At 41.9% G+C, this 18,106-nt stretch overlaps 1 protein-coding gene across 1 annotated transcript in view; it reads right to left on the reverse strand.

Moving 5' to 3' along the window:
* Positions 1–513: 513 nt before the first annotated feature.
* CLASP1 (cytoplasmic linker associated protein 1) overlaps positions 514–18,106 on the reverse strand; it is a 269,429-nt gene continuing 251,836 nt past the window's right edge. Inside the window, exons 35-37 of the mRNA XM_077830446.1 lie at positions 11,953–12,159; positions 5,199–5,315; positions 514–4,376 (exon numbers count right to left, since the gene is read on the reverse strand). Coding sequence (XP_077686572.1) covers positions 4,290–4,376; positions 5,199–5,315; positions 11,953–12,159 — 411 coding nt within the window. The 3' untranslated portion in view covers positions 514–4,289. The remainder of the gene's footprint in view (positions 4,377–5,198; positions 5,316–11,952; positions 12,160–18,106) is intronic.

Raw genomic sequence — 18,106 nt, forward strand, 5'->3', positions numbered from 1 at the left:
CAGCGAGGCTGAAGAGAGGGAGTTGAGAGAAGGGAAAGCAAAGAAAGCTGAGAAGAAAGTACAGCAGGCCACAGAGCGTTAGCAGTGCCCTGGCTTCATCTTCTGGCCCTCGCCTTAAGCCTGCATTAGCTGTGACAAGGACTTGAGAATTGGACTTTTTAGTCACTTGCGATGCTACAACACGGCTCCTGAACTGCTTCAGCACTTATACCGTCGTCCTTCGAGATGGACAGTTGCCAGGAACATCCCACAATCCTTCGGAATTGGGTCCAAGCTCTGCAATTGTAAGATCTATGGGGCAGAGGCTCTGTCATAGTATTTGTCTGTAAAATGCCTAGCGTGGGGATGTTGCTATATAAATAATATCAACATTTGCTGTTATCAAAGGAAAGGTAAAAGCTTTCAGTCTATCCATCTGAATGCACAGATATGAGATGTAGGTATCAAACAGTAATTTAAAGATGGATCAGCAGGAAATTAAACTTAAGTTTAATTTATTCTAGGGCAAACTCAAAAGGTTTTATTTTTATTTTTTTTTAGCAAATTCTATCACATAAATGTTAACAAAAAACGTCTGTACATTTGCCATGATACACTCAAAAGTTAAACAAAGAAGATATAAATACAGATATGGATGTAACATGACAAAAGCCAAAAAAAGAAGGAAAAAAAGAAAAAAAAAAATACATGCGCATGAACACGGTGCCAACAAAATCATTTCTTATGGCTGACATTTTTCAGAGCAGTTTTTACTTCCCATTTAAAACATTATTGTTAGCAAAGTCCTGCTGTATTCTACAGAGTTTTATTTTCTGTCCCTTAATATGTCATATTATGCTTGATAAATAAAGGGATGAGGAGGGGGAAAAGATTTAGATGACAAAGATGCGAGTTACGTTACTTATACAGGTTATTGGTAAGCTAGTAATAAGCAATAGAAAAGAAGTCTTGTCTTGTCATCCAGGCAAGCACACATAGTGTACCTTAAGAAAGCCACATGCCTCAATAATTCTGCACTACATGAGAGAACTACAGTACTTAAAACTGTGAGGGGGATGTATCAATTGATTTGCTCATGCCCACGGAGCACTGGTACAACCAATGATAGAATGGCCATCCTTGTCTGAAATTTAAGCAACCCCACAGCCACAGGGTGCTGGTCTTTTCACAGTTCCTCACAGTCAGACTTTATAAGCATGGTGGGCAAATCAAAGAAACCTTTTTCTTGTAAGATACCAAAAACTGAAGCCCCGTATAATGGGCAGCAAGAAAAAGGCAGCTGTTGTAGGTGGCTACTGCTGGGAAAACATTAACACCTGCCTCAGTGTCGCAGTGATGTTTTGCCAACATGCAGATCCTTCTCTGCAAAGGTGCCCGGAAATTGTCAGATTTGTAGCCAGAGAGACCTTTATGCTTGCGAAAGAAAATATGATTGAACAGCTTTTAGAATGCAGAACACTGGAGATCATACAAGTGACATTCACAGCTAGCCCTTTGAGTATTTCAAAGGAAAACCAGGTCATGTTCAAAACTCTAAACCAACCTTACTATGTACATTATTCGCAAATGAATTTATAAATAATCTAAGCAGAATGCCTCCTACTATATATGGGTATAACAGACATCTAGAGTACTCAAAGGATGAACAGTCTTTGATTGACTTGTGTAATGAAACGAAGTATCACATTAATGAGCATCTGTTGATAAACAAAACAGTATCTGATTAAGAAAGTAAGGCCTGGTTCTGTGATTTGCAGCCCCAATTATGCTAATAACATCTGGAAATACAAGCTCATCACTGAAGTCTCAAAGCAGCAGCAGCAACATATTTCATATGTATTTCTAAGAGACGAGTTGTTAATTCGTACTGTAGTGTCAGCATATGCAGTAGGTCAGTTTATGGACGTTACAGTGCATTCACTCAGTGCATACTAACAGTATTTTATAAAATATATAAAATCATTTCAGAAGGAATTCAATTCTCATAGATCTGCTACAGTGTGCCATTCAAACAAACAAAAAGCAAACCGGGATGGAACAAGATCTGTCAGACAGTTGAAAGGACTAAGCATGCAACGCAGTCAATTACGCAGACATTGCATTCCCCTTCTGGGGTATGGACCTCAGAAGATGCTGAACTGAGATGGGAAAAGAGACTTTTAAAATACTGACTGTTAGGAAAGCAGTTTAAAAATAAAACTCCCTAAAAATTCAAACGCGACAGCTCATTGCTGCCAACGTACTGATTGAGTATTTCCTCAAAAGGGAAAATTAATTCACGTTAAACTAAAATAATTCAAATCATCCACAACAAGAATTTAAAAAAGAAGAAGAAAACCTCTAGCAAGCGTCTCGAGAAGGGGTGAAAGTGAATGGCCCACGCGAAGGGAAATTGGATTTTAACGGCTAGCACAGGTTATAACGGCCTCCCTCCAATGAACGCATTTTCGAGTCTGCGGTGAGTCTTTGGGGAAACAACACAATACAGGCTAGTAAAGATCCTTATGATCTTATGATGGCGTTACATGCAGGAAGAGCACCAGACAAATGGCCTGATCCTGCAGCCAATGTAGGATCAGGCCCATCCTGAAAAATCCAGGAGCCGGATTGTCCCTTCCACTTTGTCACACAAGGGATGAAAGAGGCTGAAAAACCTGCTGCTTAGGGGCCTGATTCTGCTGGGTCCTGAGGCAGCCTTAACTGTTATTGATTTCAATGAGAGCTGAAGGCCACTCAGCACCTCTCAGAATCAGGTTTTTCAACAAACTGATTGGGGGACATTGAGTCAACATGGCATTAGCCTTCCCTGGATGGGTGTCTACGTGGATTCCATGATGCTCTGCAGGGGATATGCAGCGCCTGGGAGCACCCCTCTGCATGGCCAACATGCAAACAGCAGGGACCCAAGTAAAGAACGCTGATGTGGTATATTGGACTGGGGCTGGGTTGGTTCTAAGTTTTCCCCTTGCTGATCAGTCCATTAAAGAATTGCCCCAGCCTTCCCTATTACAGGGGCCTGATCCTGGATGGGCTGAGCGACACCATCTCCACTGAAGCCAATGCCAGCTGAGGGCACTCAACACCTATCCAGAGGTGCTAAGTGCCTTGCAGGATTGTACTCTGGTTCTGTCGGTGAGGAAGAGGTTAAAATGCTGGTTAACTACATTGCAGGCTTTTTAGGCACAAGGTCGTGTGCGGGTGTGAGGAGATGGGGGTGTTGTCTTATTAAATACTAGGGCCAAGCCCCATAGCAAGTTTAAATTTACAGGAATATTTTGTCCGGTTAAGACTTCTCCTTTACATTTCCTGAGCCAAATGAGGTTCAGAAGTGTGGAGGGGAATGGCCCATGGTAATTACGGCCATTCATTATCCATCACCAGAGGTGTCAAACCAGAGTTGTAGATCAGATCCTTTCAGAACAGACTTCAACAAAAATAAAGATTTCTCGGCTAGTTTCACAGACTTTAGCAAGTCTCCACTGTGCAGTCCTGATGACAAACCCACTATCCTGCCTTTAAAATTAAGCCCCAGGGTCTTCTGAGCAATGGAAGAAGGTGGAAGGCAGGGCTGATGTTAACACTGTTAGTTAAAGTCGGGAGACCCAGGCTGCTCTTGTTAGACAATACTGGCGGGTGAGGAAAAGCTACAGAGAAATTCTTAGCCCATATGGAAATCTGGAGCTTTATCTCTCATTAAAGGTACCTATCTGTCTTAAAGAGTTAAAAGCCAGAAGCATGGCAATATTTGCAAAGATTTCATCATCAAGATCTTGCAGTTTAGGCGAGTTTCAGATCAGAGTTATAAAATGGGGACACACCACAGCACTTGTGAGGTGAAGGGTCTAGCCAAAATGGTTACAACCCAGAGGAAAAATTGTTTATACAGCAGGTAATTAACACATTAAAAACCAAAACTTTGTGTCAAATTAACTTAAAAAAGGATTCATTTCACTTTTAAGCATGAACATGTTATTTGAACTCAGTTTTGAAACACTGCAACCTAACCATATGGTAAAGATTTCAGCTGGCTATACCAATATGTTTAAGTATGGCTTTCTATGGTTGTTTTTTCTTAAATGGGGACTGCAACACAGGCCTTGCTTCCTTTACATTCAGTACCAATAAGAGTCTACATAAAAGCTTTAAAGGACTAAAATACTGATTGCAATAAATATCTGCATGGCCTCCTTTAGCTGATGGGACGTGCCAATGAAGAAAGGGTAGCAGAAAGGTCTCTGAGAGGCACCGCTGATTGCTTCTAAGTCTACACACATGTCCAGATATCTCCATTAACTGTGCGTTGAGACATCTGAAGATGAGCTGCTGTTACTATTGGTAGTCTGGGCCCTCTTTATGTACAAGTTTAGTAGCTTCATCTGGAAGACAAAAGAAGTTAGGAGAAGATCAAATAATCCAGAAAAGAAAAACAGCAAAAGTTCACTGGAAATATTAGGGCAAAACCCTTAAATGTGGATCCTGCAGTGAGTTCTGTGTGGGGCAGGGATCTGCCCATGAAGGTTGAGAGTATAAATCCGGTGATAACATGAAAACAGATAGTTACTAAAATAAAAAAAAATGTCATAGCAGGAAAATATCTGGGGAGAAATCCTGTCTCCATTGCAGTGCATGGCAAAACTCCCACTTCAGTGAGGCCTGGATTTTTACATTCATTGTTGGCATTTTTCAGGGCTCCAATCTGTGTGGGTAGGGGTCCTACCTGTTGCTCTCTAGAGATGCAGGGATCCACTCACACAGAACAGACTGCAGGGCCGTAGCCTATATATTATGAAATGTTCTGGATTCCACACAGTCAGTGAAGACACAAGCCAGCAGGGACATGTGGTGTAGGACAGCGCTGGATTGAGGCGTTGTCTTCCCTGCCCAGTTAGCTCAAGCTATCACGAGTGTTGCCCCTAATCTGACTCCTGTGCATACACAAACATGGATTGAAGCTTGAGTGTTGCCAATGCTCAAGCCAGTAAGGTCTCAGCTACTCATTGCTGCTAATCCAAACACACTGTGCTGCTCAAGTGTTGTTTTGCAGTGTGGCTGCTCTAAATCAGGCAAGGCTAAACTAGAGAGGAGTGAACTCAAGAGAACTAAGCCTGCAATGAAGACAAGCCTTCAGTTGCTGAGAGCACACACTGTTCAGTTACCTAGCAGAAAATATTCAAAAGGCTGTAACATTGTGCAGATACCTTGCTTCCTGTGAGCTGTGCAAGATGAGGTTTCAGTTCTTCTCCAATTACTGAATAAATTGCCACTAGGCAAAACACACTGGCTTTGCGAACGCTGCTCTCTGTATTATCGTAGCCCTAGACCAGAAGAAACAAAAAGGTCGTACAAATCAAAGGTCACTTTCCAAGATCTTTTCCAATCAGTTTACTAATGGGCTGGTAAACACTTTTCTTATGCTTGGCCATAGGGCCTGATCCAAAGTCAACAGAAAGACCCTCACTGAGTGTAATGGGCTCTAGATTAGGCTTGGGAGGAACTGTACCTTCAGTGGTGTATTTTGCTGGATCTGAGTTCTTTCTACTGCTATCATCAGTGATGAAGTTTCATAATGAGCTCTGGATCCATAAAGGGATTAAACTAACACTGAGGGCTCAGTTCTACCCTCACAAATATAGAAGAAACTCCCATTGATGCCCGTTGGGTTGTAAGTTCGTAGCGGAAGGAAGAATTTGGCTAATACAGTGCCTAAGTCTTTCCATTGACTTCAATGGGCTTTGGATCAGACCTTAAAAACTTGATATGGGAAAGTAATAAAGTCCCTGCTGGGCATGAGTTTGGCAGGATCGGACCCAAAGGCTGTTTTGTGAAGTGCATTAGAATCCTCAAATGGAATCTCTCTGTTTGTTTGTAGCACTCAAACCACCATGGCATCGAAGTGCAAATTATTACTATTGTGTACTACTGTCATGTCTTTTTAAGACAGACAAGGTGGGTGAGATGTTGGTGAAAGAGACAACAGAAGATGGTCCAATAAAAGATATTCTCTCAATCACCTTGTCTCTATTATAGTCTGGGACCAACACGGCTACGACACTACAAACAATGAAAGATTTTTTTTAAGATAATTCGTTTATGCATGTCAGATTTATTTTGAAATAGGAAAAGAATACTACACTAGGCTATGTCCTGTGCATATCTGCCAGGCCCAGCTGTTCAGATGACCTACATTACAATACACTTTCTGATCAACTTCAGGCAGGAACTTCTTTGAGAAAGTACATCATGTGCTCCTTGTGTCTAGCGAGCCACATGTCCAAACATGGGAGAGACCTCAGACTATTCATCAAGCCATTGCAGCTCTATGGCTCGTGATGCTAGTTCTGCACTCAAGTGATCATTGGTCAATGAACAGCAATGAGTAACACATACACAGCCACTTTGGTGGACTGCACGCTACCCCTGGCATGTCGTTTCGCAGCGTTCACCCAAGCAGGGCTGGTATTTTTACTGAAGGGCCAGCACAGATTTCGAACAAATTAAAATTTGGCATTTTAGGGGAGAAAGGAAGCTAAATCTTGTTATTAATTTGTAAATAACCCTCCCCCCCACCAATTGTTCTGAAGCGCATAACAGTTTGCACTTCTAGAGCAGATAGGTAGTGATCTGGGTCTCACGACAGCAAGTCCTGGCCCTGCTGTGTGATCTAGGGCAAGTCACTTCCCCTCCCACCATTTTACTGTCTTGTCTGTTCAGCTCTAGAGGACAGGAGCGGTCTCCCACTATGTGATTTTATAGCGCCTAACACAATGGGCCCCAGAAGTGGTCAGCTAATACAATATAAATGTTAAAAATATGTAATGTATTACTATTAAAATGTGTAATATTAATAATTATAACAAAGGTGTTCTTATTACCTGAGATGCCATTACAAACTGGACATTTACCATCCACAGGAGTTAAATGTACGGGTATTTCCCATTCTGAGGGCACATACTGCCACTGTATCACTGTCTACACACAGTTTTTATACCGGTTTAACGATTTTGGACAGGGTGGTGTTTTCTACTGCCATAGTTACATTGCTATAACCCCTAGTGTGGACTCACTTATTGTAGTATAAAGGTGCTTATACTGGTATAGCTTGTCCCCCTTCCTGATAGAAATAGCTGTACCACCATAGGGACTTGTCTACATGGGGACACCCAGAAGAGTTAAGGCAAACGAAGTGAAGATGTGGAAGTTAATGCGCGTAAGTTAAAGCATGTTAAACCCAGTTTGGATGCTCTCACTCGGGGATAAAATAGTTTGCCTCAGGAGGATTAAATTACAGCGAACTGCAGCCACTTTACTCCTGAGTGACAGCATGGGGGGCTGCTTAACATGCTTTAGCTTATGTGCACATTAACTTCACACCTTTGCTTGATTCACTTGAACCTTCCCAGGAGTCCCCATGTAGACATGGACTAGCGTATGTCTACACTGCAACCAGAGGTGCAACTGCAGCTTGGGTAGGCATGTCTGTGCTGGCTTTGATCTAGCTAGCATGGCTAAAAAGAACGGTGAAGGAGCAGCCCCATGTATGAGCCCACTTGGAGTCCTAGGTACAGACTTGAGTTCCTAGCCTCTGCTAGGGTCTGTGCCACTGTATCTCATGCATCCTATGAAGTGGGCTGTAGCTCACAAAAGCTTATGCTCAAATAAATTGGTTAGTCTCTAAGGTGCCACAAGTACTCCTTTTCTTTTTGCAAATACAGACTAACACGGCTGCTACTCTGAAACCTGTATCTCTACTGTTATTCTTAGCTGGGCTAGCTAGATTAAAGCTGGTACAGGTATGTCTATCCAAGCTGCAATCCCATCTCCCATTGCCGTGCACACATACTCAAAGGAATCTTTTTACCCGTATAACCACATCTACATTAGTGGGGTTGTACTGCTGTAACTATACTGGTGTAGCAGTACAAATATTACTGGGATAGCAGTACAACTTTTATGCGCAGACGAGGCCTTTGGCAACTTTCATTATCCAAAATTCCTTGTTAGTGTTGTGTGTCTGTATTTATTAATTACAATGAAAATTATCCAAAACATCACACACCAGACACATTCAAGATGCTGGATAACAAGTTGAACTTTGTAGCCAGACACAGAAGACGACTGTGTGTGATTTCATTTTGTAATATTTTGAAAAGTCTGAAATAATTTATCTGGTGAAACAATCTTGAATGATTTTAATCATTAATCATAAATTACATGGTCTTTTTGTTACCTTAATGATAGTAGAGGGAACGGACAAAAATAAAATGGGTAAGTAAAACCTAAGTATGTATTTGATTGCCCAGTAGACAAAAGACCTAACTTATCTTTAGTGCAACCCCACTGAAACTAGGTAAGTTAAACCAGGGATGAATCTGTTCCAGGGTGGAGTTACAGTTTAGTGTTTATAATGTGGTTATTTGCAATGAAAGGTGGAAATGAATAAAACGTGGCCAAAGACTAGCATGTAAACTGGAGCTGGCCGACCACTAAATGTGAGGGCTCATTCTGCAATGGTTATTATATGCAGCCCTTGCTCCAGAATACATCTCATTGCCTCAGTGGGAATTCTGCCTGAGTAAAGACTGTTGAGATTGCATCTCAACTTGTTCCAAAAGGACGTTTAAAGAATCCTCTATCCCAGATGATCTTGCTGAATGGAAAATATATTACCCAGTTGGTCTAGCAGTTAGACAGAAAAAGGCCAAAAATATTGACACCCAGACTAAAAAAAAGTCATATCTAATTGAACACAGCCCAAGATAACATTCACTGAATTGAATCTTCTATCGCCATACCTCCCATACACTGACCTTTATGTTTATTCCTTTTATTTTATTTTAATTTTTATTCCATAGGTAAGTGACGATAACAGAACTGCAGCACTATGTGGCGCTGGAGAGAAGATCAGGAATCATACTGAGGCAAGTGACAGTAGTTGGTCTTTGTGCGCCCCCAGCCCAAGGCTGACCCCAGCCTGAAATACATGGCTGTTTTTTCAGACAGAAGAATCCTTTTGAACTTTAGTTGTGTCTCTCCTTACAAAAAGAGAAATGCTCAGGGTGTCTCTGTTCCTGCCTCGTCAATTCTCTATTCCTTCTGGTCTCATCTGAAATCCCCTTTTGACACTTCCTCACGCCATTTCTTTCCTAATTTCAATGTTGTAGCTGTATTTAAGCTTTGTGAATTGTTTTTCAGATAACATGTGCATGAAAGAAGCTCTGTACAATGAAGTTGTACTGATGAATGACATGAGACAAGAGCCTTTTGCCTATTCCAGGTAACGGCTAAGAGACCTTTTTCAAATGTAACTGTGATGTCGGAAGCCTTCACCTCATGAGACTGTGGGAAAACTGACAAGACGATTGATTGATTGATTGATTGATTGATTGGAGGAGGAGCGCAGGCGCTACCTTGGAAAAAATGTTTGGGTTCTGTACACATTAGTGCAGGGTGAATCAGTCACTGAAAGCCAGAAGGGAGTTCACTGGCTCTATGATTGAAATTTACTAGAAAAACGAAAGCCACAAAATATCTCAGAGGACACGAATCGAGAGAGAGACAGGGCTCTGCAGTCTCATTTTCACAACATGCTCTGACATCAAGAATAACCTTAGCTGCACTTAAGTATTTACACTACGTGTTCCAACAGCACTTCTGTTCGAAGAGAACAAGAGGAGGAGAACCTCGATACCGTAATTTACGTTTATCCTGTAAAGTCATGGTTCCTTACTCTATTCAGAGTAAGAACAGGTCTCCACTAGAAACTGTTTCCAACGTAGCAATGTCAGTTAGGAGGGTGATTTTCTGGTAACATTTCTCTTCTGGCAAAACCCCAGTGTAGATACGGTTACACTGTCACAAAAGTGCTTTGGACAGATGATCTTATTTCACTTGGGAAACTGGTAGAAGCTATAATGGCAAAAGCACTTTTTTTGCCAGTATAAGCTGTGTCAACACTAGGAAGGTTTGCCATTAGAGCTATGCTGGTATATTTGTGCCAGCTAACCTTTTCTGGCCTCAGTGTCAGATTCTGGCTGGCCTTTCAGGGGTGCACAAAATGGGGGAGAAAGGAAGTGCAAAGAGCCTTCCCCTCACTAATGCCCTGCACAGGGGTCAGCTGCAAGGCCGCTGTGGAGTGACCACTGCCCCACAGTGGAGAGCTGGCAGTGCCCATCAGAAATGCATGCGGCTTCCATTTATACAGTGGCAGCGCTGCCATTGGCATGTGTGCTCCCTCGGAGACCCAGGAATAGTGACTAAGTCAGCTGGAATTCTGCCTGAGGAACTCCTGCTGTAACACATAGGGGTGTGCCTTTAGGCCATAACCTGACCCTGGCCTTGTACAGCAAGATCCTTATCCAGCAACTTGAAAAGGAAACAGATCCCATGAATGTACCTTCAAACTAATTCTGCTTTTTAGGATGTAGGGATCACAGTCATTGCAGCTGAGCTATTCCCACACATTTCACTGTGGTATACTGATTATTAGTATACTTGACATTGTTATCTTTAAAGCACTGCACCAACATTATCTGACTGAATGATTGCAACAATGACTTTCTGTTCATGTAACATCTTCCATCCCGAAGGATCCCAAAGTGGTTTGAGAAATATGAGAAAAGGATCTGCATGATCAGTGTAGATTTCTAAGGTGGTAAGAAGGTCACTGTCAACACTAAGAGTTTAAAAATCATGAGTCAGTCTCCAAAAAAACATGAGACTGGCTTAAAAATGATGAGATTACAAAAAATAATAAATAAAAATAATTTTTTATTTGCCTTACAGTTTTTATGCCTTTTGGGTACATTCAGGTCACTTTTCAAGCTTCTCCACAACGAGCGCTAGAAACATTTTTAAAATGAAAACTAAGATTCTCCTGTGATCACCTGACTCCAGGAGGTGGGGCTTTAAAAAAACAGCAACTATTGCAAGAGTTGGCAACACTGCTGGGGCTCAGGCAATGGTAAAAATGGTGTCGGAAGGATAGCATAGGGTAAAGCTCTGACATCACTCTAATCCTCTTGAGGTTGAAGAGGAATTAAATGTTATTTTCAGTTTCTTGAGACATTTCTTATGCTTATTCTCTGTGTAAAGGACACTGTGGGAACTTACAGGCCTAACCCCCCACAAGAATGTATTTCTTTCCATAGTCATCCTTGTGACTCTCAGATGTCATCCTATCTTACTCTTTCCCTGGATTTCTATCTTTCTCCTTTATAGGATAACCACAGTGCCCAGCACTGCTGCCTGCCTGGTGTGTGGGCAGAGAAATAAATTACCACTCCCACACAGTCACCAGTGAAAGTGAAAACCACAAATATTGTAAAATAAATGCCCTGCCTTAGTGTTGGCAAAAAACACCTGTACCCCACCCAGCTCCTATTTGGTTATGATAGGTGTCCAAATATGAATTGGTCGTAAAGTTCAGGGTGCTAGGAAGTGAGGAGGGCTTCATAGCCTACTTGGAATCCGACACAGGCTTACAGCCGAGTCCTGAGTGATTCAGCAGAATGACAGAAGAACCTCTGATCTACCTATGTGAGGGTCACTGTTTAGAATGTACAGAGCCTGTATGAGACAGGAGCTAAATCCTGCCCCTGGTTATGCGTGGGGCTTGACTGCCATTAATTTCATTGGGAGCCATGCACATGTTTCCAAGGATAGAATTTGAACTGAAGAATTGGATTTTCCCATTCCTTAGACTAAAGTATGAAGACAATGATAAAGACTAAAAAGAGAACTACAAATCTGCTTTAAATTTAAATCCAAATGCACCAGATTCAGGTTGCAGAAGCTCCCATATATTCTGTTAACCAGACATTAGAAAGAAAGAAATAATACTTTGCCCTGAGTGTTTGTACACTGCTAGCACGACAGGGACTTATTCTTGGTTGGTCATTAGGCACAATCAAAATAAACATAAACATAATGATGATGATTAATACTAATAGATACCTGTAACAATCCAGGGATGATATCAGGAAGGAGCTGATGTAAAGATTCTTTTGAAATCCTTTCAATGACTTTTGTCTGCATTTTGATGGCAGCTAGATTAATGGGGTAGTCAGCAGTTTGAATGATGGGGCAGAGTACTTTGATGCACTGTTCAGGGTGTATGGAACTGGCCAGGGTGGAAGCAGCTTCCTCAGCAGCTCTGACAACCTGGAATAAAAAACAAAACAAAACATTAATGGGCTCTCACTTCACAAGCAAAATAATCCTCCACGTGCCAGTGAACACAAATAAACTTCCACCGATGCTGTTCTATAATAGACCCCGTACAAGTACAAAAGGCATTCTTGAGGACTGGGGGACTCAGGGAATTGGCAACATTTGCTTCCAGCTACAAATCTATTGCAAGCAGGCCAATAAGTGACTAAAAATCACTACCACTAGTTCACAGATCAACAGATTTTAAGAGCAGAAGAGATCATTTGATCTTATACTATAGCTTCCTGCATAGCACAGGTCACAGAATTGCACCAAATGACCCTGGGATTGATCCCAATACCTTGTTTGACCAAAGGACATCTTTAGAAAGCCCTCCCATCTTGATCTGAATACATCAAGAGACGGAAAATCCACCATTTCCCTTACTAGTTTGTTCCAGTGGTTAGTCACTCTCACTGTTACTGAGGGCTGCTTGGATGTCTCATTTAAATATGCATAGCCTCAATCCATTCTTTGTGGGGCACATCAGTCACAGAAAGCTGCATCGGTCTCCCCAAAACTGCATCATTGTTATCCGTCTCCACAAAGAAGTCAAGGATGGACTGATCTCAGATACTACCGAACTACTCATCCTTTGGTGTTGTCAGGGTACAGGTACCTTTGTGAGGCACCATGGAAGAAGCTTGCACTGCTGCTGATTGCATGCTGTTTTCTATGGCTGAGGCATTGTCAATCTAGGACCTTTCATAACATAACTTTAAAAAGTTTTAGAAAAAGAGGGGCAATCTGCCAACTTGTTAGAGTTCCATAGGGATCAATTCACACTATGATACTTCATTCAGAAGGTCTGTGAATGAATACCCAATGTCTGCTCTTATGCTGCAGCAATATACAATTATTTGTAAATTCCTTTACAGTTTCACACACTAGGCATGTGAAGCCAGGATTTCTTAGTGTTACTGTGTATTACTGTGGGGGGGGGGGTGGATGGTGGGGTTTATACATTGTTTTTGAGGGTGGGGGAGAAATATCAGTATTTATGAATGGGAAAATCTAAGGCTATGTCTACACTTCAGCCGGGATCGATCCACCAGCAGTCGATTTAGTGGGTCTAGTGAAGACTTGCCAAATTGACAGCAGATCGCTCTCCAGTCGACCCCTGTACTCTACCCCCAATGAGAAGAATAAGATAAATCAACGGGAGAGTTTCTCCCGTTGACCCCCCGTGGTGCAGACCCCGCAGTAACCTGACCTAAGGCATGTAGGGTAGACATAGCCTAAGACTTTGGTGAAAAGGAATTAAACTGCTTGTGCCGATGAAATGAGAAGCTCTCAAGAGATCTCTATTTGGAGACATTTCTTTAAAAGCAATTCACTTCTTGGCGCTGGCACTTTTGATGGCTCTTCCCCTGCATGGAAATGCAACTAGGATTAAGAGGATGTTTGAATGCCTAGTCATGAATTTGACAACATTCCCAAAAAATACATTGACTTGGGCCTCAGACATGCATTATTCGCACATGTAAGTTTTACATGCATATAATGCTGCAGGATTGGGGCCCATTTTTTTTAGTTAGAAAGGGATCTACAATCATTAACATTATTCTTCATTCAAGAAATATAGTCACAGGGTTATAATTTTCCACAAAACATGAAAATGGCAACGAAGGATCCATTGGTTTTGTCATTATAAACTTAGCATGAAAAGTTGCCTTTGGACTAAATCTTAATTGTGGGAATTAATTTTTGTTCATCTTTTAGAAAACAAATTCCGCTGTTTTTGTACTTTAGGAGTTTTCACACAATGGAGGTTGATTTTTCTTTTCATTTTTTTCTAACTGGCATTTTACATTAATATTGATATTGACTACAATTGTGGCATTCTAATACTGTATGTAACTAGAAAGTGTCAGATTAGCCGGTATAGAAACAAGTTTAATTATACCTACACACCCACTTTTTTAAAACATTGCCTAAAAGTTCCCAGTGGGTGGGCCTAATTTACTTGGACAGTAGCTAGTTATTTTTATCGGGTCACTTCTCCATGAACTAAATTTCTACCACAAAGGGAAGGGAAAATTGCATAATTAATTTTCTGTTTAGAGTAAGTGGAAGATTTATAGTCTTGTGAGAGCATATCAAGTAAATGGTGTCTGCATTCAGGTCACACTTCAGCAAAGCACTTAAGCACACGTTTAACTGCAAGAACCTGCTGAAATTCAATTGATGTCAATGGGATTTAAGCATGTGCTTGAGTGCTTTCCTGAATTGGCGCCTTAGCGAATAAATACCAATTTTGTTCTCTCTCTCACACGCACGCACACACTGTTACTTTGGAAAGGCACTACAGGGGACAGGGTGTCTTAAGAGTTCCTGTCTACTTATTTTGATCCAGCAGGACAAATTATTCCATCATTACATCTACATTGGCACCTGCAGAAGAGAAGAATGAGGGGGGATTTGATAGCTACCTGAGAGGTGGTTCCAGAGAGGATGGTTCTAGACTATTCTCAGTGGTAGAAGAGGACAGGACAAGGAGTAATGGTCTCAAGTTGCAGTGGGGGAGGTTTAGGTTGGATATTAGGAAAAACTTTTTCACTAGGAGGGTGGTGAAACACTGGAATGCGTTACCTAGGGAGGTGATAGAATCTCCTTCCTTAGAAGTTTTTAAGGTCAGGCTTGACAAAGCCCTGGCTGGGATGATTTAATTGGGGATTGGTCCTGCTTTGAGCAGGGGGTTGGACTAGATGACATCCTGAGGTCCCTTCCAACCCTGATATTCTATGATTCTATGATTCTTATATCAAAATGCCACCATGATGCATCTCAAGTAATAAAATGCCAGTTAATAATTTAGGGCCTTTAGTACAATTCTTCTTCTAAACCACCAATGAGATTAACTTTACATATTATCTTTCATGCACTGGACCATTTCCTTTTCATATATATGAAAAGACACATCTAACAGCTCTTATACAGGTAAAGTATTCATCAACTTCATAGGTCTGTAGGTTTAGTTCTACAGAGATAAAGCAAAGAGAAAATCAATAGCAAGAAATATTCCCTTTTCTGACCTTTAAATTGATGAAGATGTTTTGTAACCATTTCCCAAGATAATTGAATATTTCTCTGTTTATTTTATTGGTGTGAAACAAAGAAGTGGGCGGGTGAGGTTCTGTGGCCTGCAACATGCAAGAGGTCAGACGAGATGATCGTGATGTTCCCTTCTGGCCTTAAAGTGTATGATGGGCCACAGCAATGTCACATCAATGGTATTGGTTATGGAAGATGACATTTCTCCTTAGTCATGGGTGAGTAAATTTACTGGAACAAATGAGTTAATTTTAAATAATTGGGAACAGAAAGATGGTTCTTTTCCATTAACTCTAAGCAAAAAGTGGTAAAAATCACAACAATAATATGGCCCACATCATTCTGTGAGCACTAAAAGCTAATTTAAATTAAAAGCAATTGCTTGTCAAGCCCTGAATATTTCTTTCCAATTAAGTAGCAATGGGTCTAATTATTATTTCACACCAGTGTAAAAAACAGGGACTCCACTTAAGTCAATGGAGTTAAACTGGTATAAAAGAAGGGTAAAGTAAAAATCAGAATCAAGCTTAATTTCTCTAATCTTATCGTTACATTCATTATAATTATGGCTACAACTGGAGCAGCGCTGTACTGTAGTACATATACAAGGGGGCAGAGGCAAGGCTGAATAAGGAATCTTAAAGTTGTCATTTCATGACTTTTGAGAGCTTCATTTTGTAACCTTAATATTCTGTTAATGTCGTTTTTTACATTTATAGGAGTATGAGCTATCTGCTTTACTAGCCTCCACAATTCTTCCTTGGACGCTTTTACCGTCAGGCTGCCTGATGTGTGTACACACCATGAGACTTGTAGGATTGGGAAGGAATTTTCTCCCAGGCCAGACTGGCAGTGACCTTGGGGGTAGAGGTGCGGGGGAGTTGCCTCTCTCTGCAGCGCAGGGTGTGGGTTATTTGCTGGTATCTGGGTATATCTCACTTATTCAATTCCTTCCCACTGCAAGGGCCTCAGGCACTGGTGCACCTCAGTCCCTCCTGTTTTCTGCCTGTGGCACACAATAGTTTAGTTTTCTGAGGGCTATAATAGTTGGGTTTAATTTGAGTTGTTGGGTTTAAGGTGTGGGTGCTGGGTGGTGTTGGTGGCCTGTGACGTGCAGGATGTCAGACTATATGATCTGGTGGTCCCTCTGGCCCCACTCTCTATAGCTCTATGACTTTCTGGCACTGACAGTCAGCAATACAACTTTTGATAGGTGAGCTTCAGAAGGTCCAGGGCGTGGGTTTGGATAGCAGCTGGAGTTCTTCAAGATGTGTGGTCCCTACCTGTATTCCACTGTGGGGGTACACATGCGCTCCTGGCCGACACCCTCCTTCCTCCTCTCCCACCCCAGGGCAGGAAGCGGTGGAAGCACTGACTCAGGTTTTGGGGGAAGGGTCAGGGTTGGATCAGGTTGGAACATGACTCAACCCTCTCGGTCTCAGGTGGGCTTGGGTCTGATTTAGTCCCTCCTGACCGTGATAGGATAACACCCTCTTGAGCAATATTGATTATTCGCCACCCAAAATTCCAAATATATTCTCTCCTCGGATTTTTCAGATTAGTCACTCATAGAGCAAGTAACTTCCCATGAACTTCAATAGTTCAGACTCACTAGACTGTCCATTTATATAGCACCTTCCATTACAAAAGACCCCAAAGTGCTTTACATACGTAGAAGGATGCCGAAACTATATGCAGTGCTCAATCCAGCCACCACTGAAATGCAGCAACACCATCCCAGCATGGACCGCAATTTATGGAGAATCTCCAAGAACCATGTCTGACTCTTCCCAATGCAGTCAGAGCTTCACATGCATGAGCATTAACACCTTCCTAATACAATTAGCATCAGTGAAAGGATGGTATACACAGCACACTGGATAGAAGAGGATTTGATTTTGTGCGGTAACCTTCATACTCCACATACCCCCAAAGTAACATGGAAAACATGCTAAACAATAACTCACATCGCCTTTAACACTACAATCTGTTTTAGTGAGAAGGGGAATGAGAGTCAGACCATTGAGATAGTCTCTTCTCCCTCTCAGTTACTCTCCTAAAATGCCCTCAAATCTTTAACATTCACCTCAGCCAGCAAACACAGGCAGAAGGAACTTTAGTTTAACCTCTCACTGAGTTGGGAGTGTGTCAAAGTGCAGCACGTCCTACCCCACCCCCAGACCTGCACTGCAAATTCTGTGCCAAGTAGGAGCTGGAGTTCCAGTGTGGGACGGGAATTCATGACCTTCTGGCCCAGGGGTGAGAGTTTGACCAACTGAGCCATACTCAAATGGACTCTCAGTTAATGTTTCACAGATTTAACTGATTCAGCAACCTCAAGGTACAGGTAAAGCTACCTAGAACACTTCCCCAGCTGTATCTTTACCCAGGAAGCCGCTGCACATGGGCCAGGACCCTACTGACATCCCAGTGGGACATTCTGTCCTTCTGACAGCACTAACCAGTCCATCCACAGTGACACCACCTAGTGCACCCATACAGGGCAGCCATTATTTGCCTTTAAACATTATGGGAACGTGGTCTGCAGCATCCTGCATCTGAGCAGTCATTCAAAGGTCTGTATTGCAGATGTCTATAGATACTGTCTACTTTCTAGGTCTATTAAAAAAGGTACTGTCCATAAAACTGTAGATCAAGGTCATACTGAGTACAGCATGGGTGTCAACTGCCTATGGTACAGTGGCTGTGACCACACTGCTCTTCCTGTAGAAAATGCCTCATTCCCAGCCTAGCACTTTAGCCAAAGGGCTGTGCTTTCTTCCACTCTTGAAATGACCTGTTAATTTCTAGACTTGTGCGTGAAATGCCTGCTCATGAAAGCCAA

Source organism: Eretmochelys imbricata, chromosome 11 (assembly GCF_965152235.1).
Source record: "Eretmochelys imbricata isolate rEreImb1 chromosome 11, rEreImb1.hap1, whole genome shotgun sequence".
NCBI classification, from domain to species: Eukaryota; Metazoa; Chordata; order Testudines; family Cheloniidae; genus Eretmochelys; species Eretmochelys imbricata.